The sequence below is a fragment of the Mustela nivalis genome, assembly GCF_964662115.1.
Source record: "Mustela nivalis genome assembly, chromosome: 14".
NCBI lineage: Eukaryota > Metazoa > Chordata > Mammalia > Carnivora > Mustelidae > Mustela > Mustela nivalis.
Window position 1 is genome coordinate 86675555 of NC_139033.1, and position 25782 is coordinate 86701336.

Consider the following 25782-nt stretch of genomic DNA (forward strand, 5'->3'; position numbering starts at 1 on the left):
GGCAGCAGAGCACGTCAAGGGTTGAAATCTCATACTCCCCCCTGGGGGGGCCCCAGAAATCTTTGAGGATTCAGCGGGCCTGGGGGCACTGAGTGAGGAGGTGGGGGCAAGAGCCAGTGGAATTTGCAATGTCTGTGTTTATGGGACCCAGAATTGCTCCTCTCCTCCACGTGCCCCCTCCTCCCATCCCGGAGACCTCCACAGCCTCTACGCACGTCACCCACCTTCCAGAGGGCGACTTCTGGAGAATGGCTAACACTGTTAAGCCCCTAGGTGGCAGCAAAGGCCTGAGAAAGTGGTCCCAAAAATGGTACCTCCATTTCGCAAGAATACTAGAAAAGCTGGGAAGGATCGAGTCACTTCAGAGAGGAAGAAACTGAAGTCCAGACCGTTAGGAACATGCTCACATCACGAAGCGATTTGAACTCCAACTTCTTACCCCCAAGAGAAGAGGAAACAAGGCAGAGAAAGGAGAGGCTAACAGGGAAAGTCTGTAGAAAGTGATGACTCGAAGCACAGAAGCACTCTGACTTGACGTCCAATGGTGTGACCATGGCAGGCTCCTCACCTGTCTGAAGCTCCATTTCCTTTCCTGTAAATTTAGGAACAAAAAGGGCCCCCGCTTCTTGGTTTGTTTTGAGGATTCACTGAGATGCATGGAAATCACAGCACCAGTCCTGACACCTGGTAAGCACTCAGTAAATAGTCAATAAATGAATGCAGTAAAGCAGTGTTCCACAGGCCACCCAAGACAACACCTAGCTGGTATCTGAGTATGATGCTCTTTTTTAATGTGTCAGCTTGGCCACACTACACTCCTGTTAGTCCATCAAACACTAATCTAGATGTTCAGGTGAGGTATTTTGTAGATGCAGTTAAATAAATTCACTTTAAAGGAGATTATCCCAGATAATCTTGGTGGGGCTGACTCAGTCAGTTGAAAGACCTTAAGATCAGAGCTGGGGTTTCCCTGAGGAAGAAGTTCTGCCTGTGGACAGTAGCTTCTGCCCTTGGCAAGAGTTCCAGCCTGTACCCAATGATTTCAGACTTGCCTAGCCAGCCCCACAATAGCATGAGCTAAATTTATTTTTTAAATTTTTTAAAGGTTTTGTTTATTTATTTGACAGAGAGAGACATCACAAGTAGACAGAGGCAGGCAGAGAGAGAACGGGAAGCAGGCTCCCCGCTGAGCAGAGAGCCCGATGCAGGGCTCTATCCCAGGACTCTGAGATCATGACCTGAGTCGAAGGCAGCGGCTTAACCCACTGAGCCACGCAGGTGTCCCCCTTGCAATAAATTTCTTAATATGTACCTCCTACTAGTACCATTTCTCTGGCTGAACCCTGAGTAATACCCAGAGTAAGTGAGGGATGTGTGTGTATGTGTGTGTGCATACTGGGATCACAGAGACCAGTCCTCATGTTTATTTACTCCTTGTTAAGCCCAGGGTGGTTTGTGCCTTTGAGTCCTGTGGTTGGGGGCTATAGCAAAACCTTGGTTGTATAATGTTGGGTCTAAGATAAGTCTAGGAAGTGAGGTAGGGGGGTGGGAATGGAAGGCCCAGGTGTAGCACCCTTACTCCCGTCCACCAGCCATGTCCCAGGTTTCAGCTTCATGGATGCCACCTGCTTGCTCCTGGGCTTTCTCTATAGTCCCCTTTTCCCAGGGGTGACCAGACTCATCCTCCTCCCCCTGCAGCAGGTGTGGGATTAGGAACAAGGGGTACAACCATGCTGTCTCCCTGAGAGCCAGCTGGTGAGGAGGAGGCTTCTCCCTTAGCAACAAACTGGTCCACATGTCGCTGTACCCTGCCTCTCCCGCCTCCATCCACAGACCGTGTGTCATACACACATCCACACTTCTGCCCTCCTGCCCTGATTCTAACAGCCACTAACATTCATCGATTACGATCTATGTTGGAGCACCATGCCAGCCAATTTCCTCATCTCATTTAACCTCAGCACAAACGTTTGGGATGGTAATTAACGTTGTCATTATCCCCATTTTACAGAGGAGGAGGCTGAAGCATAGAGCATGGTCTCAGCCTCCCACCTGTTCCTCCTCCTAGGGAGACCTGCCCAAGACAAAACCTTAAAGGTCAACTGAGAACAGCTGTGGTGGAGAGAAAGCGACTCTGATGGTGAAGCTTCACTGTGCTGCAGGGTCTCATCGCTCCTCAGACACTTTGCTCCCTAGCACAAATGGTGGGCGAAGATAAAGGAGGTGGGCCGCCTGAAAACAGTTGGTTTTCCCCCTCCCCTCCTTCCCTCCCTCCCTTCTTTCCTTCCTCCCTTCTACCAGGAAACTGGAGAGGCTAGTAAACACGGTCTGGTGGAAAGAGGATGGGCTTAGGGGTCAGCAAGCCTGAGTCTGAGGTTTGGTGGAGCTACTTGTAAACTGCAAGGCCTTCAACAAATTTTGGCAGCCTGAGCCTCAGTTTCCTCATCTGTAAGGTGGGCCGGTGAGGAGCTCCCTCACTGGACTCCTGTGGGGACAGTAAAGCAGCTAGCATGCATTGGCAGTCAGTTCTCAGACCTACAGCCTGCCCTCTCCACAATTATTAGGGGGTTGGTGAAAATGAAGGCTGAGTGCCACAATAGCACCCTACCTCCTAAAAAACAACAAAACAAACACTTCTCCTTCCAAGGCTCAGCAGTTAAGGAGGCACTCCTTTTGAAGGCTGTCCCTGACTCCGCCTGACTCCGCCTGACTCCGCCTGCCTCCTTAAATGCTGCACCCTGCGTTTCCCTTTTTCCTGCTCTGCTTCCTTATTTGAAAGAAAGCAGTCACACCCCTATCCCAAGTCACTCAGGCTATCCCAAGTACCATCCCAAGTCCTTCCTCACCCTCATGGTTTGTTTAAGATTTTATTTATTTGAGAGAGAGAAAGAGAGATCACACAAGCAGGGAAGGAAGGGGCAAAGAGAGAGAAGCAAACTTCCCATTCAGCCGGGAGCCCACTGTGGAGCTCTATCCCAGGACCCCAGGATCATGACCTGAGCCAAAGTCAGACACTTAACTGACTGAGCCTCCTGGGGTGCACCACCCTCGCGTTTTATCTAGTCCTTCAGCAAATCCTGTCAGCTCTACCCACTGTGTCTCTCCATCTCATTGCCACCACCCAGGTCCCCACCACCCAATCTCCCTCTGGCAAACCACTTTCCCACTCTGCCCCCACACAATAGCAAGGTCAAGATTTTTTTAATGCAAACAGGATCATGTCTCTCATTCCTCAAAACACTTCTATGGGGCTTTCCAATACTTCAAGGTCCTATGAGGCCTGGTCCTTGACATCCTCTCTGTTGACCCAGCTCCCTCCAATGCCACATTGACCATTGCCTTTCAGTTTCTGGTGTTCTGCATGCTTCCTTTGCTTATGCTGTTCCATCTGCCAGAACATCTCCCCACCCCATCCCAACCACACTTAGTGAACTCCCCTCCTGCCCAGGCTACTTTACATACTTTTGTTAAACAGGTCTCTAGTGTTCTACACCTTCCCTTCCCATCACTGGGTAACTGCAGGATTAGCCCCAGCCCCAGCACACACACCTACCTCTGTGAGCTCCATTAGGCCAGGGACCCTGCTGGTTTTCTCACTGTGGTTTCACTGGTGCCCCACACAGAGTTGAATCAATGCTTGTTCGATGAACAAAAGTTGAGGGAGTAAGGCACCTGCCTGATTATGGGTAAGGGCCATACTCCCTGGTTTACTTGGAGAGGGTCAATGTTCACATGTCATTCCAGTGTAATAATAATAATGGTGCCCATGTTCCTTCTCAAGTATCCCAGTTTGGCAATACATTATATGTATCTAGTTATTAGAAAGGAGAAGAGGTTCACTCCAGAGCTTCTTTCCCAACCCCACACTGGTTTCCCATGTTCCCCCTACAAGCCCAAAGTTTTTTCTTCTTGCTCCTGAAATATTTCTCTTCTTTTAATATTCTCCCTGCATTGCCCCAACCTCCAGATATACATAAGAATTCTGTTTGCCCAGGGGCACCTGAGTGGCTCAGTGGGTTAAGCCTCTACCTTTGGCTCAGGTCATGATCTCAGGGTCCTCGGATGGGATCAGGCTCTCTGCTCAGCGGGGAGCCTGCTTCCCTCCCCCATCTGCCTGCCTCTCTGCCTACTTGTGATCTCGCTCTCTCTCTCTCTGCCAAATAAATAAATAAAATCTTTTAAAAAATTAAAATTTAATAAAAAAAAAAAAGAATTCTGTTTGCCCATTTCACTGCAGGACTGTCCTCCCAGGGGTTGCCATGGTGATTGAATGATGTCACTGCCATGGAAACAGTTGCCTAAGAGATGAGTGATGTCATTTCCAGGAGGGGGTTGCCATGGTAACCATCTCAGTGAAACTAGGGGGTGGCCAGGAAAGTGAAGGGGGTGGAGGGCGGATGCAGAAGGGACAGATGTGAAGGGCGGAAGGAAAGGGGGGGAGCCACAGGAAAAAAGGCCAGGAAGAGGACGTGGACCATCCCAGAGCAGTTGAAAATAACAGAATTTCAGAAGTGAAAAAACACACAGACCACCCAAAGCACTCACCTCGTTTTTAGAGGCTGCTGAGAGGCCAGGACTTGCTCAAGGTCACACCACCAATTTATGAGTGAGGCATCATGACCGTCTGTTTCTTATGTGGCCCATTGATAGACTTGGGCAGTGAAATAAAGGATTCCTTTTGGTTGTTTCTCTTTAAAATTTCTGGTTCAAATTGATCAATTGTTCATGAATTCAATAAATTCTTGTGTGCTGTGTGCTAGGCCCTGTAAAGAACCTGAGTGACATTTTCATAATTATTATAATACATATTTTTTATTTTATATATAAATGCATATATATATATAAAATATTATATGTATATATTATGTGTTTTTTCTCCCCCACTAGAGTGTTAGATCCATGAGGACAGGCAATACACCCTGCCCAATGTCTACCACCTAGTAGAAGCTCAATGTGTTGAATGGATGAAGATGTAGTGACAGTGACGTTGTGTAGTACAGACCCATAGTACAGGAACCCAGAGAGAGGGTTCTAAGTCAGGGAGGCTCATAGATACGATTTGAATAGGTCAAGAGAAGAAAGCCATTCCAGAAGGGAAGAGTAATGGCTTGAGCCAACTGGAAAGCAGGTTAAACAGGCTGGCTGGATCCACCTGTGTAGAGCTTTCACCTAGTGGTGCTTTGATTTACCTCTTGAGTAATACTGTGGCTGTAGCACCTAAAGGAATCCCCCCTTCTGGAAGAAGGAATGACAAGGATTAGGAGGAAGAAAGGCATTAAAGTCCCTGTTGCTGGATATTCCTGGAGTCCTGGAGGTAGGGTTGGGGCCGGGACTAATTTGAAGAGGCAAATGTAAAGAAGATATAACTGAAAGCAGTCTGACTGACAAGGACAGAAGGGTCCCATCAAGGAAGACCTGGAATGTCAGGCTTCCAGTCTCTGCCTGAAGGCAACATGCTCCTGAAAAGAACAAGGACTTTGGAATCCTGCACAGGACATGCTCTGCCACTTCTCAGCTGTGTGATCACATGAAAGTCTGTTTCCTCTCTGAGTCTCTCAGTTGCAGCTATAACCTCTTTCTCAGGATCGTTGGCTTTGCTTTTTAAAATGCACGTAAAGCCCCGTTTAGCAGGGTGACTAAGTCACCCACAGAAGGCAGTCAGCAAATGTTATTTTTCCCTCTCCTCCCTGCTACAGTGTCTGCCTTCCAAAACGGCATTGGAGATATACTTAAGGAAAATGAACTTGACAGTGGATTCCACCATTCTTTAGCTCACCCAATCTTTTGGAGCCTTAGCTTTGCCAGGCATAATAGGGCCATATAGCCCAGTAGAGGTGAAGAAATGTACACAGTAATTTAGAATAATAATGCAAAGACTGACCCAAAGTCACCTGGCAGAAGGCTCCCAGACAGATGAGAGGTTTCATAATAGACAGCATTTCATTAGACCTGAAAAGGAGGATTTGATTTGAGGGGGATGTTGGATGGACTGGAGGAAGGAGGAAAGAAACCAGAGAGGCAGGAAGGCAAGCTATTGTACTTTCCTAGGACTCCTTTTCTCTAGATGGGGATAAAAAAAACCTATGGTTTAGTGGTAAGAGCCTTAGAGGGCTGTCCCAGTTGTGATCTCGGTGTTATTCTTACTAGCTCATTCTACCCCATACCTGGTTTCCTATTCTGTTAAAAAGAGTATCAAAATAATTAAATAAACTACCTTCCAGGGGTGCTGTAAAGATCCAGAGACCTCATACCTGAGGTGTACAGAACATAGTAGGTATTTGAAACAGTTGTTTTCATCAGCCTAATGACTGAATTTCATAATGGAAGATAATCTGTTAAGTCCTAGCTAGCTGTGAATCACTATTTGTGCTTCTCTGGAGGGTCTCCTGAAAACTGAGGGCCCTCTTGGTCTCTTGAATGACAGGCAGTCTGTAGGAGTGTATAAGAGGGTGTGAAGGGCCCAACAGTTCGAATGCAGCCTAGTTCACACAGCTAAGAGACATCTATGACTCCCCACTCTCAAAACATTTAAGATGGCCAAGCATTTACCCAACAATAGCTCCATTAGCAAGAATCCTGTACCTTGAACAAGCAGCTCAAATGTCCATCGATTGATGAATGGATAAAGAAAATGTGGTATGTGTACACACACACACACGGTGGAATATTAATCAGCCATAAAAAAGGAACGAAATCTTGCCATTTGCAACATGGATGGGGCTAGGCATCATGCTAAGTGAAATAAACCAGTCAAAGAAAGACAAATACTGTATTCCACTCATATGTGGAATTTAAGAAACAAAACAACAAGCAAAGGGGAAAAGAGATAAACCAAGAAACAGACTCAACTATAGAGAAAAAACTGATGGTTACTAGAAGGAAAGTTGGGGGAGGAGAGGTGTTAAATAGGTGATAGGAGTACACTTCTTGTGATGAGCACTAGATGATTAAAATAAAAACTTAGAAAAGAACCCAATACCCTTTGCTCCAACTGAAAAAATGGATTTTCAAAACATTTTTTATTTATTTAATTTTATTTTTACTATTTAACTTTTTTGTTTTATTTATTTGAGAGAGAGATTGACAGATCAAGTGGGAGGAGAGGCAGAGCAGAGAGCCCACTGCGGGGCTTGATCCCAGCACCCTGGGACCATGACCTGAGCCAAAGGCAGATGCTTAACCGACTGAGCCACCCAAGCACCCAGAAACAAATGGATTTTTGAGCAGAATTTGAGAAGTTATTGAAAATTTGAAGTAGTAGTACCAACAAACTTAAACATCCCTTGCCAAGTAGAATTCGTTCAACTCTAAATGAAAATATTAAAAGCTCTGAAAGTGTCCCCAGAATGGGATGAATGCCACAACCCATTTTTTCTTCTCAATCCCAAGAGCATAGTAAAGAACCATGAAACAAAGATTTAAAGAATCTAAATGTTACTCTAGGTTGTATTACCAATTTTTCCAGTGTGACTCTGGAAAAGCCATTTCATTTCTTTGTAGTTTAGTTTCCCCTGCAGTAACACAGAAAGAACCCTATTATTTCATAAATTTACCTTGACAAGTTTTAAAACATGAATGTGCAAAACGGGAAGGTAAACTTTGAGATGGTGCAGTAGAGAAGCCTTCCCAGTGTATGGCACATGCACTTTATAGTTCCCTCTGGTGCTCTCAACGAATCCCATTTTTCACTTACGGGGGCTAAAGTGTAATTATGTGTCCTCACATCCCCACACTCCATTCCCAGACCAAATAAGATGCCTTACACAGAGTACTTTGAGTTCAATGAAAACATATTACAAATACTACACTTACTAGAAAATGAGACATAAATCTCTAAAGGTTGTGTGACTTGTCAAGGCTGCCTGCCTGGAACATGGCACTGTCAGAACCCCAGCCATTTGGAACTCCGGATTAGGAGCCTTAAATTGTTCTCTGCAGCTTAACCAGCTGTGGGAATCCGAGGTCCACGTCTGTACCTCAGCTTTCCTGATTCACAAGGTGGGGACAGAACCTTTCATTAGACACCTAGGAAATGAAGACACAAATTATTTTCCTAAAGCTCTTCCTGTGAAGGGCATTTCAAAATCTAGTTAAGTTTTAATGTCTACATGTTTATCCCAACCAAGTTATCTTTTCTACATAAAGCTGGTAGCTTTAAAATACCTGACCTACTAACTGAAGTGAAACTTAATAACCACTTTAGCTAGCAATTAGGTCAACCTGAAACAGGCTTCCTAAGGAGTATTTTAGCAGCACAGGGGACAGACCTCTACTTCAGAATGAGTAAACAGGTTACACTTCTGAGCTTAACAGGTCTGTGCTCCACCACGTTAAGTTCAAGGACAGAGACCATTGTCATTCCCAGCAGTCTAGTGCCAAGCTTTAGTCAAGATTAAGGGATTTTAAGACCTTCGTGTAACTAAACCACTTCACTTAACAAGCACGTTTGGTTCCTGGGCAACAAGCTGCAGGTGATAAAAACTGTGAGGGGCTCTAGTCCCTATCACCAGAGAATGAATCTAGATGGGAACCCTAAGCCTCAAGAGAAGCCCTGGGGTGAAGGCAGATGGGAGAAAGCTTAAGGTGTCAGGCCTTTCCCTTTTTTAAACACAGATGGAGGCTTTTGTTTTAAAGAATACTCAAAGCTTTCTTAGTAATAATCACTAAAGATTATTTCAGGGATGTTTTATTGTATCTAATACAGAAAGGATATGAAGAAAACAAGGACGTGTACAAGCTCAGTTATCTACCTTGAGTGTTAAGTATCAACGAACATTCCAGCTGGGTGTGTCAAGCCACACCCTCCCAAGTTAAGCAGAGGCTTGACCTTTCACTGGTCAGGCGCTATATACTGAGGAAGACTGGTGCACTTTCATCTGCTCAGCTCCCATACCAGCACCAGTTACCAGGAAGAGTGGATCAGAGAGGCTTTGTGGACTAGGGTCACAGAAAACAAATGAAAATTCACGAGTCTAATGTGTATACTGCAAAATGTGTAATGGAATTTGAGAGTAAGAAAACTTACTATGCCAAAAATGCTTGAGTTTGGGGCGCCTGGGTGGCTCAGTGGGTTAAGCCTCTGCTTTCGGCTCAGGTCATGATCTCAGGGTCCTGGGATCAAGCCCCACGTTGGGCTCTCTGCTCAGCAGGGAGCCTGCTTACCCCTCTCTCTGCCTGCCTCTCTGTCTACTTGTGATCTTTCTCTCTGTCAAATAAATAAATAAAATCTTTAAAAAAAAAAAAAAAAAAAGCTTGCGTTTGAGAGACTAAAACCAGGATTCAAAATGGTCATCTGTTAGAGAGCTCCTTTGTGGGGGGGGAGGGGGATGGGGATGAAAACCACACACAAAGACATAATATCCCCAAAGCAGCATTTATTTACCCACTGAATTCCAAAACATTTAATTTAGAAGTCTGGCATTTCATATCACCCATCTTGATTGATGTGGGCTGACACACGTGGTGCTGTCAGGATACACAAGGACAATAGCCAAAGAGTTACAAAAAATAAATCCATGATTCTTAAACAATTGCAACCAAAAAAAAAAAAAAAAAAGTTACAGGTATCAAAACTTTAGATGCATTGCATTGAAAAAGAAGGTCTGTGCACATAATTTAAAGAGGCAAAACAAGGCGCTACTGAAACTTCACGTTAAACAGTTTATTATAAAGCTGATGGAAAGGAGGAGTGGTCTCTTTGTAATCAGCTTCCCTTAACAGTTTTCCATTAGCTGAAGAAAGAGGTGGGAGGGGTGAATTCATTTTTTGCATGCACAAGATGTATACTGCTTAACAAAACACTATCGGCTTTTTTTAAATGGATCATTTAAGTATCAATCGTAGCCTGCGTTGGCTAATTCTTCTTTCTAAACTTCCCCATTGCTTTTGCTTGTATTTCACATAGATCAATAGGCATAGTAGAATGCCTCATTCAGAACGCCCCTGTCTGCACAATTCGAAAAGGGAGCCCCTATGGGCTTAAAACAGCCATCAATCCAGCAATGCCCATGAAGATTTATCTGAAACTGCTTCCCAAGGGGCAGGAGAGCAGATCTGAGTAGCTGTGCTGCCAATACAGATAGGTTTAGCACTAGATATTTAGTGATTGTGGCAAGGAAGAATCAAGTGATGATGGGGGGTGGTGGGTGAAGGGAAGGCCCAGGGCCCCGAAGACTCTTCAGTTGCCTTCTCCTGCTTCTTCATCCTGCTGGTCGCTCGTCCAGAGGGTGAGGTTGTCTCGCAGCAACTGCATGATAAGCGTGGAGTCCTTATAGGAATCCTCGTTTAGTGTGTCCAGCTCAGCTATGGCATCATCGAAGGCTTGTTTGGCTAAGAGGCAGGCCTGCTCGGGTGCATTCTGGATCTCATAGTAGAACACGGAGAAGTTGAGGGCCAGACCCAGCCGGATGGGGTGTGTTGGCTGCATGTGCTCTTTGCTGATTTCAAATGCTTCTTTGTAGGCAGCCTCAGAAGCTTCCACCACACTGTTTTTCTTCTCCCCGGAAGCTACCTCTGCCAAGTAGCGGTAGTAATCACCTTTCATTTTCAGGTAAAATACCTTGCTCTCATACTGGAAATCATTGCAGTTCTTGATGAGGAACTTGTCAAGCAGAGCCAGGACATCATTGCACACTGTTTCCAGCTCCTTCTCAATCTTCTCCCGGTAAGCTTTAACTTTCTCCAACTTCTTTTCATTTCCATCAGCCATGGTTTTCTGCTCAATGCTGCTGATGACCCTCCAGGAAGATCGCCTGGCACCAACCACGTTCTTGTAGGCCACAGAGAGGAGATTTCGATCTTCATTGGAAAGAGGTTCATTGAGCTCTGTCACCTGCAAAATCCCCAAAAGATAAACACTGAGATCCAAATCCAAAACTCTTAGAAAGAAATCTGCCTTTGAACCTAATCAACAACCCTTCTCAAGCCAGCATGGACCAGCTGGAGAAAAAACAGACATGGATCCTGTCTGAAGGAAGACTGTAGTCTAAAAAGAAGAAATAAATACTTGAAACAAAATATTCAGGGGCGCCTGGGTGGCTCAGTGGGTTAAAGCCTCTGCCTTTGGCTCAGGTCATGATCCCAGAGTCCTGGGATGGAGCCCCGCATCGGGCTCTCTGCTCAGCAGGGAACCTGCTTCCCTTCCTCTCTCTCTGCCTGCCTCTATGCCTACTTGTGATCTCTGTCTGTTAAATAAATAAATAAATAATCTTTTTTTTTTTTTTTTTTTTTTTTTTTTAATATTCAGTGATGGGGCACCTGGGTGGCTCAGTGGGTTAAGCCTCCGCCTTCGGCTCGGGTCATGATCTCAAGGTCCTAGGATCGTGCCCCGCACTGGGCTCTCTGCTCGGCAGGGAGCCTGCTTCCTCCTCTCTCTCGGTCTACTTGTGATCTCTGTCAAATAAATAAAATCTTAAAAAAAAATTCAGTGATAAGGGATTTCAGAAATTCTTAATTCAGGCCAAGATGTTGCCTTCATCTTGGCAGAGGTACAGGGATAAATATAATTATCTAAAGATTGGTGCGTAGTAGTGAATGAAAAAGCCCTGAGGTTCAGCTATTCTGCAAAAGGTATTGTCAACAAATGTTCAAAGACTAGAGACTGGGAAGTACATTCCAGATTCTACTTCCAACTTTATATTCTAGAAAGAACCAATCATACCTCCCTCAAATATATATTAATAGATAAGAGATTCACAGATGAGATCAAACACAGGTCAAGTGGCCACAGTTTTGCCCTGAGTTGGTTACACAAGAAAATCCCAGCTTACACTGAGACCTCCCCCAATCCAAATGGATACATTAGTGACAAGAACGTGCCACCAGCCTCTCCTAAAAGCAGAGGCTGGGGGCATGTTGGAACTCTCCAGTTCTCAATGTTTACCTCTTACTCAGCAGTAAGCTCTACTTAGCTCTTCCATCAAGATGGAAGCACCAATTACTTTAAGGAGCAATGTTAAATTTCCTAAGCTGTAACTTTAGGTAGTTCATGATGCCAACAACAAGTGAGCCAGCTATGTAGTTAGTAAAAAGGGTGCTGGACTTTGCTATGTTGTTTAATTGTGTCACCCGAAGTTACAATGAAGTCCTAACCTCAGGACCTGTGAATGTGACCTTATTGGGAAACAGGAACTCTACAGATATCAAGTCAAGATGAAGTCATCCTGTATTAGGGTGGATCCTAAATCCAGGGACTGGTGCCCTTATAAGGAGTGGGAGATTTGGAGACACACAAACGCAGGGAGAATGCCATTTAATGATGGAGGCTGAGACTGGAGAGATGGGTCTACCAGCCAAAGAACACCAAGGATTACCAAGAGCCACCAGAAGCCAAGGCAGAGGCAAAGAAGGATTTTTCCCTAAAGCCTTCAGAAGGAGCACAGCCCTGCTGACACCTTGATCTTGGACCTCTAACCCTCCCAAATGCAATAATATAATTTGCTATTTAAGCTACCCAACTTGTGGTACTTTGTTTGGCAGCCCAAGGGGACTAACACAGACTCGGAATCAGAAAAACCCGGGTCTGGGTCCCAGCAAAGCCACTAATTTTCTAAATTGGCATCTATCTTTATAAGGTAGGGGGATTCCTTAATTACATGACTGACTGGTAAAAGTCTTTAATTTTCAGGAGAAGAAAAAGAAAAATATTTAGGAAACCATAAAACACTCAACAGAGAAAAATATTACTTAAACTGTAAGGACAGAAACTCCTACAACTGAGGGGAAAGGGGTAAAGGCCAGGTTTGGTGGAGAAAGTCATTAACAGCATATTAAAATAGACATGCTTTAACGTGGATTGAAAAGACTGAGCAGCAGAGAATCAGAAACGCTTTTAAACTTTTTTAAAGATCCAAAAAATTAACTCAAGGACATAAGCAACAAATACAATCATTATGTGTAAAATTAGAAAACTTGTGCTAAGTTCTTCATTGTCTACTAGCAATCTCCTCCCCAATAAAAATACCAAAATTACCCCATTTCTCTGTCCCCAGCACCCCTACTTCTTTGCTACAAATCCCTAGCCTAGGATTGTCTCTCCACCTCTGCCTACTCAATCAACCCAATCCCACTTTCTTCTTGAGTGTGATCTTTGGCTACTGGCTGCTTCTAACCATCGCGTGGAAGGGCTGCCTGCAAACCAGGTTCCTCATTCCTCCTCACACAAAGATCGAGTAGTCTCCACGCTTCTCTCCATGATTTGCCCCAGTCCCAGGCAATCTCTCTACTAACCCCAAATCCATGCTCCCTTCAAATCCAGGTGAAGACCTGTAACCCCACTTGTTTCCTCCTCCAGTGAGTTCCTTCAAGACATACTCATATTTATTTATTAGAAAAATAAAGAGACTTTATAGATATTTGTGAATTTGATCTTTTAAGGAAGCAATCCTTATAAATCAAAATTACATCTTGAATACCCTGGCAAATCTCAGACTGTTGAATCCTCTCAAATGACTCACTTTTCCAGTGACAATATTCAGTAAAACATGAGGCAAGCACAGAATCACAGAGCTCCTTAGATCCTGCTGTAAATCACTTGACGTTAAAAGGCAAAGGTTATCCATAAGGAGTCAATAAGATTTCACCCTGTGGCTAATAAAGCTGCTAGCTAGACTCACAGACACACCAAAGTAACTCCCCAGAGTATATCTTTAAAATTGCGTGCATAGGGGCACCTGGGTGGCTCAGTGGGTTAAAGCCTCTGCCTTCGGCTCAGGTCATGGTCCCAGAGTCCTGGGATCGAGCCGCGCATCAGGCTCTCTGCTCAGCGGTGAGCCTGCTTCCCTCCTTCTCTCTGCCTGCCTCTCTGCCTACTTGTGATCTCTGTCAAGTAAGTAAAAAATAAAATCTTAAAAAAAAAAATAAAATAAAATTGCATGCATATGTGAATACAGAACACCCTTAACGGTGTTTGTATAATAGACATTATCATAACTAAAAAACAAACAAACAAACAACACAAAAAGCCCCGTAAGAAATACAGAGTCTAGCCTGAGCTAGCTATGTGACCTTGTCTGAGGATCAAAAGCAAAACAAGGGGCACTGGTCTAAATTATTTCTAAGGACCTCTTCAGCTCTAATATTCTAGGATTCTGTTTTTCCTGAGCAATAACAAAAGGTGTGGAAAGGCAGGAGGTTGATATTGGTGTAAATGAAATTTGGTTGTATCTGTAGGTTTCAGGAATTCATGCAGCCCTTCTCCATCAGGAATAAACTGCCCAAAAAGTCTGCTGGGCAATATTTATAATGACACCTTCCCAAGAAAAATCATTTACTAGGAGTATTAGTGTTTATGTAACTATCTGGTTTCCTGCCAGTCTGAATGAATCACTATCAGCATCAGCTGAGTGTGACTAACAGCTAAGCAAGCATTGTTCTTAGAACCCCAGCCAGGGCCTAACTAGGAAATAACTGGATACATTTAAATATAGTATTTTTAAGACTCCTGGGTTACAACTCAGTTAAGAAAGGGAAACTTATGGAAGGAAGATCATTTTATCACTTGATTGGATAACTAAAATAAAGGGAGCTTTCCCCAGATTGGAAAAGTATAGACCGAAGTGAAATCAGACAGGCTACTAAAACAAACAAAATTTATAGCCAGTCTTGATTTGTTAGCACCAGTTCCCAGTATTTCAAATTCCAAACTACTGGAGGCAGGAAAGTCTGGTCACACATCAAGAGAAGTAGACATTGGGAGGCAATGTAGTACAAGAAAAAGGAAAACCTAACTACTAGTCCCAACCCGGCGCTAAGCAGCGGCGTGGTCCTCCGCATGCATAGTCTACGGAGATGATTTACTGGAGCTTTACCATTAGAAGTTTCCAAATGGTTTCTAACTGGGAACGTGAAGCAAAGCCTAGACACAGAATTTCCGGGATACAGAGCCCTGCCCAGTGGTTCTCAACCTGGTCTCTACTCCAGCCAGTTTCAATAGCCTCATTTCTGCCACACATCGGCTACCCTCAGGGCAGCCATTCTAGACACATCTTCATGGGGCAGCACCACCTCTGCCGGACTCCTCACCTCTGTTCAGTCTCCCCGCCTTCCTGTTCGCCATCCCCCCACCTAATCCAATTTGCCCTCTTTCTGAAAACCTGGAGTTGGTGGACCATTCCCATTTATAAAGGCCCCTCTTTCCACCTCCCTTAAGGATTGGGCTCCAGGCCAGACATTCAACTTGTGTCCTGACTGAGGTCCTTACCATACCACCACCTTTGGCTGCACCAACTCCCCTGGCGGGGGTAGGGGGGTGGAGGCGGTGGGAATCACTTCACCCCTTTCCTCGGCTCTAGGACTACACAGCAGTACTAAAGTTACAAGCAACCTTAGAGGCCACTAACTCATTTATCTTCCTATGACACCATTCGTTTACCCAAAAATCCCTAAGGGCCTCCTCCCACTAACTGGCCAGGCAATAAACTATGTGTTTGTGGGTAAAAATAGACCCAATGCCAAAAATAGCCCAGGGACTATTTGGGAAAACTTAAAAGTTCTTAATCTGGGAAACATCCAACCTCAAAAGTAACACTGAGCAAACAAAAAATGCCCCCCAGGATGGATTGCCAGGCCACATTGCCAAAGTCAAGGTAAAGGTTACTTCTCCTAAAGGACACTTCCATCCTTCAGGGCTACACACACCCACTACCATCCCACCTTTTATAGTTACCCACACCCACTTGCTACTAACAAGCTTGCATTTGATATAAGAGTTGGCAAAAGGAGAAAACAATTCTCATGAACGATGAGGTAAACATGCCACATCATAAAATCTTTAGGATTCATTGGCTGAGTCCTGTATGTATTAAAGAGGGGGGAAAAATAAAGAAAAAAATGGTGAGTCAGGGAATAAGAGCTTTTTTAACGATTTCTCCCCAATTTACTACCCTCCAAGTGAAGATTTTGCCTAGTCCCAAGCTGGCAAACTACCCATCTGTCACCACTTGCCCAGGCCTGGATAGATCACTCCCTGTCCTCAGAACAAGGCTGCAGTTATAGAAAGCCAAAAGGAAGCTAAACTTCAAGCTTAGCTTGGTAAGTTCAGGTAGTTAATATCCACTCAAAGCCTAACATTAGTCAAAGAGCCACCTTTGTATCATGGAGAGACTGCCTTTTCTTACTCTAACATAACTGAGCACTTCTGTAGGACTGGCAAGGATTAAATCCAACGCATCTGAATGGCATTACTGCGTGCTACTGTCCCTGGAGGTACCAGCACTGAAAGCTTCAGAAGTTATGCCAGGTTCTGATCACAGGCAATGGCCACCACCCACAATGGGAAAAGTCACTGCAAGAAGTGGGAAGAGCACCCAATGGTGGGGCAGTGGACAGGCAGCCTCAACCTGGACGCTAGGAGGAATTCTACCAATAACCCAGACAATGAAATATTAAGGCCTATCAGCTTATAAAATATATTTTTTAAAAAATGTGGAGAAACAACTGGTGCCAAGTACATGAAACAATTCCCAAAAATAGGAGTATAATTTAACATAGTTCTGCACTTCCTAATTCATAGCAGGAATTCAAATTCAATTAAAACTTTGCTTCTTAAGCTAAAAAAAAACTCTTGGTCTTCAGAACAAGCAAAATCCAAATGTGTGAGTCTACCTTTTACACTCCTCTGCTATAGCTAAGAACCATACGTGGTAGATTGTTTTTAATCAAACTTGGCAAAAATGACTTACATCTGATACATGAAATTACTTCTTCACTAAGCCCACTTGTGTAAAGGGCCTGCAAGTTAGTCACCAATAATGACTAATATACCAGAATGTATACTAGAACTATTATCCCTTTCATGATCCCAGGGTCCTGGGATCAAGCCCCGCAGGGAGCCTACTTCTCCCTCTCCCCACCCCTCCTCCCACTCATGCTCTCTCACGAACTCTCTCTTTCACACTCAAATAAATAAAATCTTTATATATATAATTTATAATTTTATATAATTATATATAATTTTTTATGTGTGTGTGTGTGTGTATATATATATATATATAGTCCCTTAGCCTCATGGGCCATTATTACATAGCGGCTAAAGTGAGAGTTCTAAATTTAAGAATTCAAATTTTGGCTTTACAACTTGATCTCAAAAAAATCAACCTCTTAGGGGAACCTGGGTGGCTCAGTGGTTGGGTATCTGCCTTCGGCTCAGGTCATGATCCCAAGGCCCTGGGCTTGAGCCCTGCATTGGGCTCCCCGCTCAGCGGAAAGCCTGCTTCTCCCTCCCCTACTCCCCACCCCCTCGTGTTCCCTCTCTCACTGTCTGTCAAATAAATAAACAGAATCTTAAAAAAAAAAATTTAACCTCTTTAACCTCATTTGTAAAATGAAGTTAACTATTCATAGTCAGTTCATCCAAAGTTGTTGTGAAAATTAAATGAGAATGTACACATGGGAGTAACAGCTACCATTTACTGAATACCTAATAAGTAAAATAGAAGTTCCATAAATTTGATGAACTGTAACACAGAAAACGTATTTGCGGTATCTCCTTCCAAACCATTTCTGAAAGTGTGACACTGCATTCTACCACTAATACGAAATTTCAAAGCTCTGTGACCTATTCACCATCTGAAATCCTTTTAATTCAAGCTACTCCAAGAACCCAGAACCTTCCTTCTTTCCTTCCTCAGCCAATGTATGGCAAAGCAATACTTACATTACAAATTACCACCCAGTAGGAAATCATGCTCTCTAGTTTATACATACTTCAAACTACAGCACTGATGTGGCTTTAAGATTTCACACTAACCACAATTTTGGTACACCTCAAAATCAGACTTAGTTTTAATATCTGCAACACAGGTTATGTCTTACCCTGATCGACTCAGTCGAGCTCTCCTTTTATATACCACCTGCTCACTTCCCCACTTCTCATAATCTCACAGCTGTTGGAATAAGAGCCTTTTGCCACTGGTGGGGCCAAGTGCCTCTTCCTCTCAAACTGTTTAAGTTGAAGCTTTATTTCTTGCACTCAACATTTGTACAGCTATTCTTCAAGTCCTTCAGATATATTTCTCTGTCCTTTGTTAATTTTGTAATCAACTGTTAACAGTGTTAAAACACACCATGCTATCCCAAATAATCTTTGATGTTTAACAGATTCACATTTACAATCTGTTTTACTATAAAATAGATGACTTAAGGCAAAAGAGACATGAATGAATGTTGTCCACCCATGAATATTCACCAGAAATCTGGTTATTTGCCCTCTTTCCTTAAATCACTAAGTCTAATGCACACTGTTATCCCCCTTTATAGGTTTATTTTAGTTTATTTCACTTTCTCATAAGATGGTATGATACCCATGTTTCAGAGGTTACAATTTGGGTAAGGTCATTCCAAGACCAGCCGAGAAGGAACTGGGTTCTTAGAATCTTTCACAATGCCTCTCTTCCCACTGTTTCACCTTTTCAAGTTGCTAGGTATGAGATGAGGAGATCGTGAAGACACTCCTTTAGTTCACTTCAGAAGCACTTCTTGCCTCTTCAAATTAGGGGGTGAGGCAGGGAACTGCAGTTCTCAAATGAGTTGAGGCAACAGTATTGTTTCCAAAATGCACGGTTTTTCTTAAAGCTTACCAACACCATCCTCCAGGTGACGCTGGCAGCATAAGGAACATCAATGATTATAGGCAGGCATTATTAGGTGACCATTTGAATTATAAAGAAAACAGAAAACAAGTTAGAAGAATAAAGACTGAAAAATGACTTGATAGCAACACCTGCACTTCTAGTTTTACACTTCAAAGGACTCAAAGCTCAGAGATGTTAGGTCCAAGGTTACAGCGTGGTGACATTGGAACATCTCCTCACTCAGGTGTGCTAAGTCTACGCTAGAGCAGTCTACTTACCTGCCCTTCCACCACCCCAAAGAAAACCCACATAAATCCAGATTACCAGATAACCCACGTTACCAGAATCCCCTCTTTCCAAAAGCTCTACGTTAAGCCTACAATATTAACAAAGTGGGGACTGAGACTTCCCAGTAACATTAAGAATTTAATGTACAGGGGTGCCCGGGGTGGCTCAGTGGATTAAGCTGCTGCCTTCAGCTCAGGTCATGATCTCAGGGTCCTGGGATCAAGCCCTACACGGGGCTCTCTGCTCAGCAGGGGGCCTGCTTCCCACCCACCCCACCCCACCCCACCCCTCCCCCGCCACCCCCACCTGACTCTCTGCCACTTTTGATCTGTCAAATAAATAAATAAAACCTTAAAAAAAATTTAATGTACAAATATCAACTTAGTAAGTAGAACAGAAACTGTCTTCCACTGAACCCTGCCATGTCCTTTCCAATGAATATATTCCATTAATTTAGATGACAAAAAATTTGACTTTTTAAAAGGAGTTACAATGAAGGAATCGTTTTATCACAATTCTCAGATGACATAACTGGAGCTTGGATTGATTTTTCAATGCTAGATGGCTTATCCAACCCATCAATCATTTCTGAGAGATACTACAGATTCTCAACACACAGGAGGGTTCATTAGTTGCAAAATGCCACCTTTTGGCCTCAGGGAAAAAAAATGTGTGAACACAAGTTTCTAGCTACAGAATAGCATTATTCAAGCCTGCTTATGAACACTAGAATGTCAGTTTTGTTCTCTCCCCAACCTGAATTTCATTCTGGTTACATCTCTCAAACCCTTCCTTACTTCCCATTTTAAGTTGCCTCAGGTTTCCTAGAGCTCCAGAATGTCCTTTCTTGTCATTTTCTCTTAACCTCAAGTCATCTTTCTTCAAGCCCCACTCACAGGGTGAACGAGGGCCTCAGGAAAATGTCTGGAGAGGCCTCAGCCTGCACAATCTCAGTACCACTCCGTTAGTGTGACTTGCTGTGTGAAGAGAAGTGGCTCTTATCCCAAAGAAAATTAAGCTCAGAACCCCTTCAGAGAAAATGTATTCACAGTAGATTCTGTAAAATTTGCAAAATTAATACATTTCACATTTGAGGGCCCCCTGAATTACAAAGCTTTAGATCCCAGACCTAGATTGTCCCTGGTTTAGACAATCTAACCCCTGAAAGCATGCCAGGGCTCAAATCAGCACCACCAATTTATCAACAAATGAGTGGTAATGCTGGTTTCCAAACACACCTACTGCAATATTTAACAAGGACACCACTGGAAAGATATCTCTTGAAGTGTCTTTCTTAGCTGGAAAATCTTCAATACTGACTTCAGCAACGTATTTCATTTGATATTAATATCAAAAGCATTAAAAGCAGTTTTTCACATGATTCTGAAATTTTAGGGAGATTTGTAGATTATAAGAAATCTCACAAGACCATCAAAAGGACAATCGAGCCATAATTCGGGACAGTAACTGTCAGGCTTCAGCCCCCTAAAAATTGCCATGAGGGATGTTAGGGTGCAGATTTCTGAGTCCCGACCCCAGAGATGCAGAATCTTTAGGTCTAAGGTGGCCCAGGAGGATCCTCCCAGGTCTCCAGAGGATATACGCTGGTTAAACATAGCAGGTTGGTGGCCGTCAGCTGTAGCTCTACCACTGTGTGACCTTGACGCAGAGAAGTAATGTTCATTTAGAGAAAAGGTAAAATAAAGGTAAGAAGAGCAGTAAGAGGATAACAGGAACTCTTAGTCTCATATATGCAGGTGGTGTCTAATCCACCGTATGTGCTAGGGTGTGGCTAGGCACGAGTCCTTCACCGGAAATCAAGCTGCAAAATCAATCTATGAAGATCTCGGGAACGCAAACGCACACAGCCCTGTCTTGCCAAGAAGTCACGTCTCATTTTCATGTCCAAGCATTTGCTCCCTCCATCGGACCTGGGCGTGGGGCTCCACACCCGCCGCCCGCCGCCCTCCAGCTCGCGTCCACGTCTAGACTGCAGGATGGGGGTCTTCGCACACAAAGCCAGACCCGGGCGTGGGAAGATGGAATAGAGAGCGATTCCGTAGAGTAGAGCATAACAGATCGGAATCAAAACAGACTTCAGGTCGTGTGGCAAAGAGAACCAGGAGACAGGGTGCCACTCACTAGATGATTCTTTATTACAATTTGGGGTATGGAGGAAGGAGAGAGGGGCGTGAGCCCCCACGCTGGGCAGAACGGTCTAGAACGAGGAATGTGGTTCTCTCACGTTTCCTCAGGCACCCCTTCCCCCCCACCCACGGCTCCGAGCTGGGATGCCGCGACCCCCGCCCACCTGAAAGGGGCCACTATCACCCACCCATCCTCGTGGGGCTACATTCCTCCCCCGAGACCCCACCCGGGCCCGGTCGCAGGAAATGGCGGGGCGGGCCCGGGAAGCGCGGGCTGCTGGCGGGCGGCCGCGCCCAGCGAGGTCGCGGGGTCGCTCTGGGCCGGGAGGGAGATGCCGCCCGACCGCCCATCCTTTCCCTACGCCGGGATCCCCAGCCGGCCAACCGGGCCTCCCGGCGCGCTCACCGCCTTCATGGCGGAGGCCATGTCGTCGTAGCGCTCCGCCTGCTCGGCCAGCCGCGCCCGCTGCAGCAGCTGCTCTCGGTCCCCCATGTCGCTCGTGGCTCGGCCTCGCCTCGCGCCCGCACCGCTCGCCTGCCTGCTCGCTCGCCCTGCGCCCGCTCCCTGGTCGCCGCGGAAGCCGCCGCCGCGCACGCGCACTGGCTCGCTGGCCGGCCCAAGGCTGCAGACTGCAGGCTCTGCCGCCGCTCCCGCCCTCTCGCTGGCTCGCCCCGCACGCTGTGGCTCGCGCCGCCGACGCCGCGGAGGGAGGAGAGGCGGCGGCGCGGGGGGATGGGAGGATGGAGGACGCCTGCGCAGTGGGAGCAGCCGGGCCTGGCGGCAGGGAGCGACCGGAGTGGGAGGGGGGAAGGGCGGGCCGGCCCTAACGGTCTATTTCAAGGTGACGTCACCTACTATAAATAGCTGCCGCCGCCACCGCCGCTGCTGCCCCGCCCGAGAACTGCGCAGGCGCCCTGTCAGTGCTGCATTTTACCGCCGCATAGGTGGAGGTGGGAGAAGGAAAAGTGGGGTGGGGACTGCGGATCCCCAGGAGCGGGCGTGGTGATGGCGATTGCGTAGGTAGCTCAGTGGCACAACTCCTCCTTGAAGCGCATCTCTGAGGTCAGGTTGGAGGTCTGGCTCCAGATGGACCCAAAAATCAAATAACCCTTCTGTTTGGAGAAGCCAGGAGGCCGTGTGCCCCGGGGGGCGGGCCGGGGCCGCCCTCGCCGTCCTGCCAGCTTCGACCCCAATCTGGCCCATGCGCTTCTTGGGGACGCACTCTGCGCTAGGATCCGTATTGGCCAGGGCATTATCCGTCCGAACTTTGGGAACAGCACCCCACCTCTAATCCCAAACACGAATTTCACACCCTCTGCAGAGCTGTGCTCCAACCCCGACAATGGACTTTGGGCATACCGTGCCTTCCACGAGAGGAGGGACAGGTTGGCCTGACTGGGATGAGTAACATAAGTACTAGGAGCCAGTCCAGCGCTAGGCATGTATAGGCATAAACATAATTAATCCTCACAACCCACCCTGCGGGTGGGCACAGCTGGTCTCCCCATTTTTCAAAGCTAGATTAGTGATTTACTCAAGGTTACTTGAGTAACCCCTAAGTGGTGGAGCCAGGATCTGAGTTCAAACCCAAGCTGAACTTCCTTCTGTGGCAAGGGGTGTCGGGTGGATGGGCTGACTGGTCACTAAGCCCATCCAGCTGTCGCATTCTATGCTAAGGGTCCCTCATACCAGGCCTTGAGCTGGGCCTCAGATGAACTAGGAAAATTCCAAGGACTGAAACATAGGCCCACTTGAGTACAACATACCAAGGGAAAGACCTTAGGCTCTTTGAGAATTTTATTGCATGCTCAGCACTGGGGAAAGGAGTAGCTACAGAATAATTAAGATATATTCTCTTGTCTCATAAGCCAGATCTAAATATGCAAGTGCAGGTAAGCTAGACTTTGAGGGAGATGAAAGTCAGGGAAAAGGTAAAAGGGAGTGGGGTCCGGGACAGACGAAGACTTAGCAGTGAGGACAGAAACAAAACCTGAGAGACAGTGCGAAGAAAGGCAGTGGGAAATGAGGTTGGGCAAAACAAGATAATGGAGTGTTTTAAATGCTAACTTGAAGATTTGAGTCATTATCCTTAACTGGGAACCAGAAGAGGAGTGGAAGTCCCATTTCAAGCCAGGAATCTTGCTCAGGAGAGTAAGATGCATTTGAAGGGAGAAGAGAGGGACTGGACCATAGTTTTACCATCCAACAATTGGAGTACTGTTAAATGCACCGTAGAATAGAAATCCGGAAACGTCCAAGGTGGCAGGACAATTAGAGTCACTGTCATCCAACCCATTATCCCGTATAAGGAGAAACCAAGATCTGAGGAGGAAGAGAGGCTAGCCCCAGTTTGCACAGTGAGTGAGCAGAGCTGGGGTCTCCATACTAGGTCTCCTGTCTCTTGGCCTTTTTCTCCCTGCTTTGAGGCTAAAATGAGGACCTCATTACCTGTGAAACGGGATTTTAGTGTGAGTCTGAGAGGAGGCCCCCGCCGCAGTTTTCACCATGCTTTGAAGGGTCACCTTTGCTAATTACAAATGGAATTGAGGTTAACAAACCAGGCTGATCTATCCCCTGGTGGATATCTTTAAAGAGCATGATAGATGATAATTAATTGTCCACCCCACCTCTATGAAAATGGGGTTCCAGTGAGAGATGGGAGGAGGCGGGCCAGCGCTGGGGGAGATTTTTATGGTTCCTTCCAGCCCTTAGAGAGATTAGAACCCTTCTAGCTTGTCTGATCATGTGGGACTTAGACTGATTTCAAAACAGTGAAAACTGGGGCACCTGGGTGGCTCAGTGGGTTAAGCCTCTGCCTTCGGCTCAGGTCATGGTCTCAGGGTCCTGGGATCGAGTCCCATATTGGGCTCTCTGCTCAGCAAGGAGCCTGCTTCCCCCCTTCTCTCTCTCTGCCTCTCTGCCTACTTGTGATTTCTCTCTCTGTTAAATGAATAAATAAAATCTTTAAAAAGAAAGTTAGTTATAGTTAGTATACTAACTAAAAAAAATCGGTGAAAATTAGGTAGATCAGGGCATTTGAATTCTAATAAATGTCAATGGGGGACACTTTGGATCTCCCATGAAGCTTTTCTTTCCTTCTTACCAAAGTTCATTGTCTCTACTTCCTCACATCCCACCCACTTCTCAGTCCAGTGTACTCTGGGTCTGTCTGCCCCTAGTCCTTCACCTAGACAGCTCTCACTGTGGCCACCAGTAGTAAGTAGCCTCCTGTTGTCAGTCCAAGGTCATTTCATAGTTCTCACCTTCCTGGCCCTCTTGACTACACTGGGCACAACTGCTCTCCCTTCCTAGACAGAATCTCCTCTAAGATTTCATGACACTGCACCCTCCTGGCTTGCTATTCCCCTTCTCTGGTCTCCGTGTGGGCTTGTCTTCTTGGCCTACCCTGAAATACTGGGGTTCTTCCCCAGGCCCTCTGCTTTTCTTGCTCTGTCCTATCCTGGGTGACTCCATCCACACCCACTCTTGAGGGAACATATCCCATATTCCCAGCTCTGGGCAAGGAGTTTTGCAGAAATGGGTATATTTTTTCCCCTCAAAATTCCCCCCTGCAAGGTAAGTACAGTGTCCATTCCCATCTTACGATGGGGAAACTGGCTCAAAAATGTTCCATGATTTGGGGTGTTATACACAACTAATGAATTTTTGACCACTACATCAAAAATTAATGACGTAGGGCGCCTGGGTGGTTCAGTGGGTTAAAGCCTCTGCCTTTGGCTCAGGTCATGATCTCAGGTTCCTGGGATCGAGCCCCGCATTGGGCTCTCTGCTCAGCAGGGACCCTGCTTCCTCCTCTCTCTCTGCCTGCCACTCTGCCTCCTTGTGATCTCTGTCTGTCAAATAAATAAATAAAATCTTGGGGAAAAAATTAATGATGTACTATATGTTGGCTAACTGAATGTAATAAAAAATAAATTTTTTAAAAATGTTTCATGATTTGACTAGTCAAGAGCTGGTAACAGATTCCCAAACCTGATGGTCCAACACTGCCTTTGGTGTTAGCTGAGATGGGCTCACAGTGTGACTCCCCTCTGGAGTCATTTAGATTGTAAACAGTACAAACAAGCCTTCCTACCTGGAGTCTACACTCTCTGACCGGCACCCATCTTTACCCTTCGGAAAGGGCTGCCAACTCAAGCCCCAGGACAGCTACCTTGGATGGGAGGGACATCTACTCCCAGGGCCCTAAGTCCCATCAATAAAGTTGTTCTCTTTGAACAACTTCAGAGAGAGGCCCTGAACCAGATCAAGATGTTGCTCAGAGCTCAGAGCAAAACCTCAGTGCGTTTCCGTCCTGTACAGAATCTCATTCAGGGAACACAGCAACCTGCCCCTGACCACCTGAGGACACATGAGTGGTGTGATGGGGAAGAAGGATCTGAACTTAGTTTCAAATTCTACTCTGCCCTTTACCAGATGAATCTCTCTGGAAGTCCCTAAAATAGGACCAACCACACCTATTTCTTTGGGTTGGGGACCGGCCAAAGCACAGATGTTCCTCACCTGCATGGAGGCGGCACATGGGAGGCACCAGCCATCATGACCGAAGAAAGAATAATTCCTTGCTGTATCCCACTCTGAGCCAGGGGGAACGACTGTTTCTCTTGCAGGACTGGATTTCAGAAGCAATGCCAGAACCTACCACTAGAGCCGAGTGAATAGGTGACCCAGAAGAGGCACGTCCTGTTTCCCCCACCCCCTTGTGTACTCTGGGACACTCTGAGGTCCCTGAGAAGTCTGGTCACCAAGAGACATA

General features: G+C 45.7%; 1 protein-coding gene across 1 annotated transcript; it reads right to left on the reverse strand.

The window, feature by feature from the left end:
• Nucleotides 1–9359: 9359 nt before the first annotated feature.
• YWHAH (tyrosine 3-monooxygenase/tryptophan 5-monooxygenase activation protein eta) lies at nucleotides 9360–21846 on the reverse strand. Its single transcript, XM_082697962.1, has 2 exons — nucleotides 21411–21846; nucleotides 9360–10831 (listed from the first exon to the last, which is right to left on the reverse strand). The coding sequence occupies exons 1-2, from the start codon at nucleotides 21495–21497 to the stop codon at nucleotides 10178–10180; spliced, it is 741 nt and encodes a 246-aa protein (XP_082554088.1). The 5' UTR covers nucleotides 21498–21846; the 3' UTR covers nucleotides 9360–10177.
• Between the last annotated feature and the right edge of the window lie 3936 nt (nucleotides 21847–25782).

Bases quoted from the DNA above. Each gene is read 5' to 3' on its own strand.
- YWHAH (XM_082697962.1), bottom strand. From the start codon at position 21,497: ATGGGGGACCGAGAGCAGCTGCTGCAGCGGGCGCGGCTGGCCGAGCAG. The intron at 10,832-21,410 runs GTGAGCGCGCCG...GGGATTTTGCAG, and splicing joins TGGCCTCCGCCATGAAGGCG to GTGACAGAGCTCAATGAACC.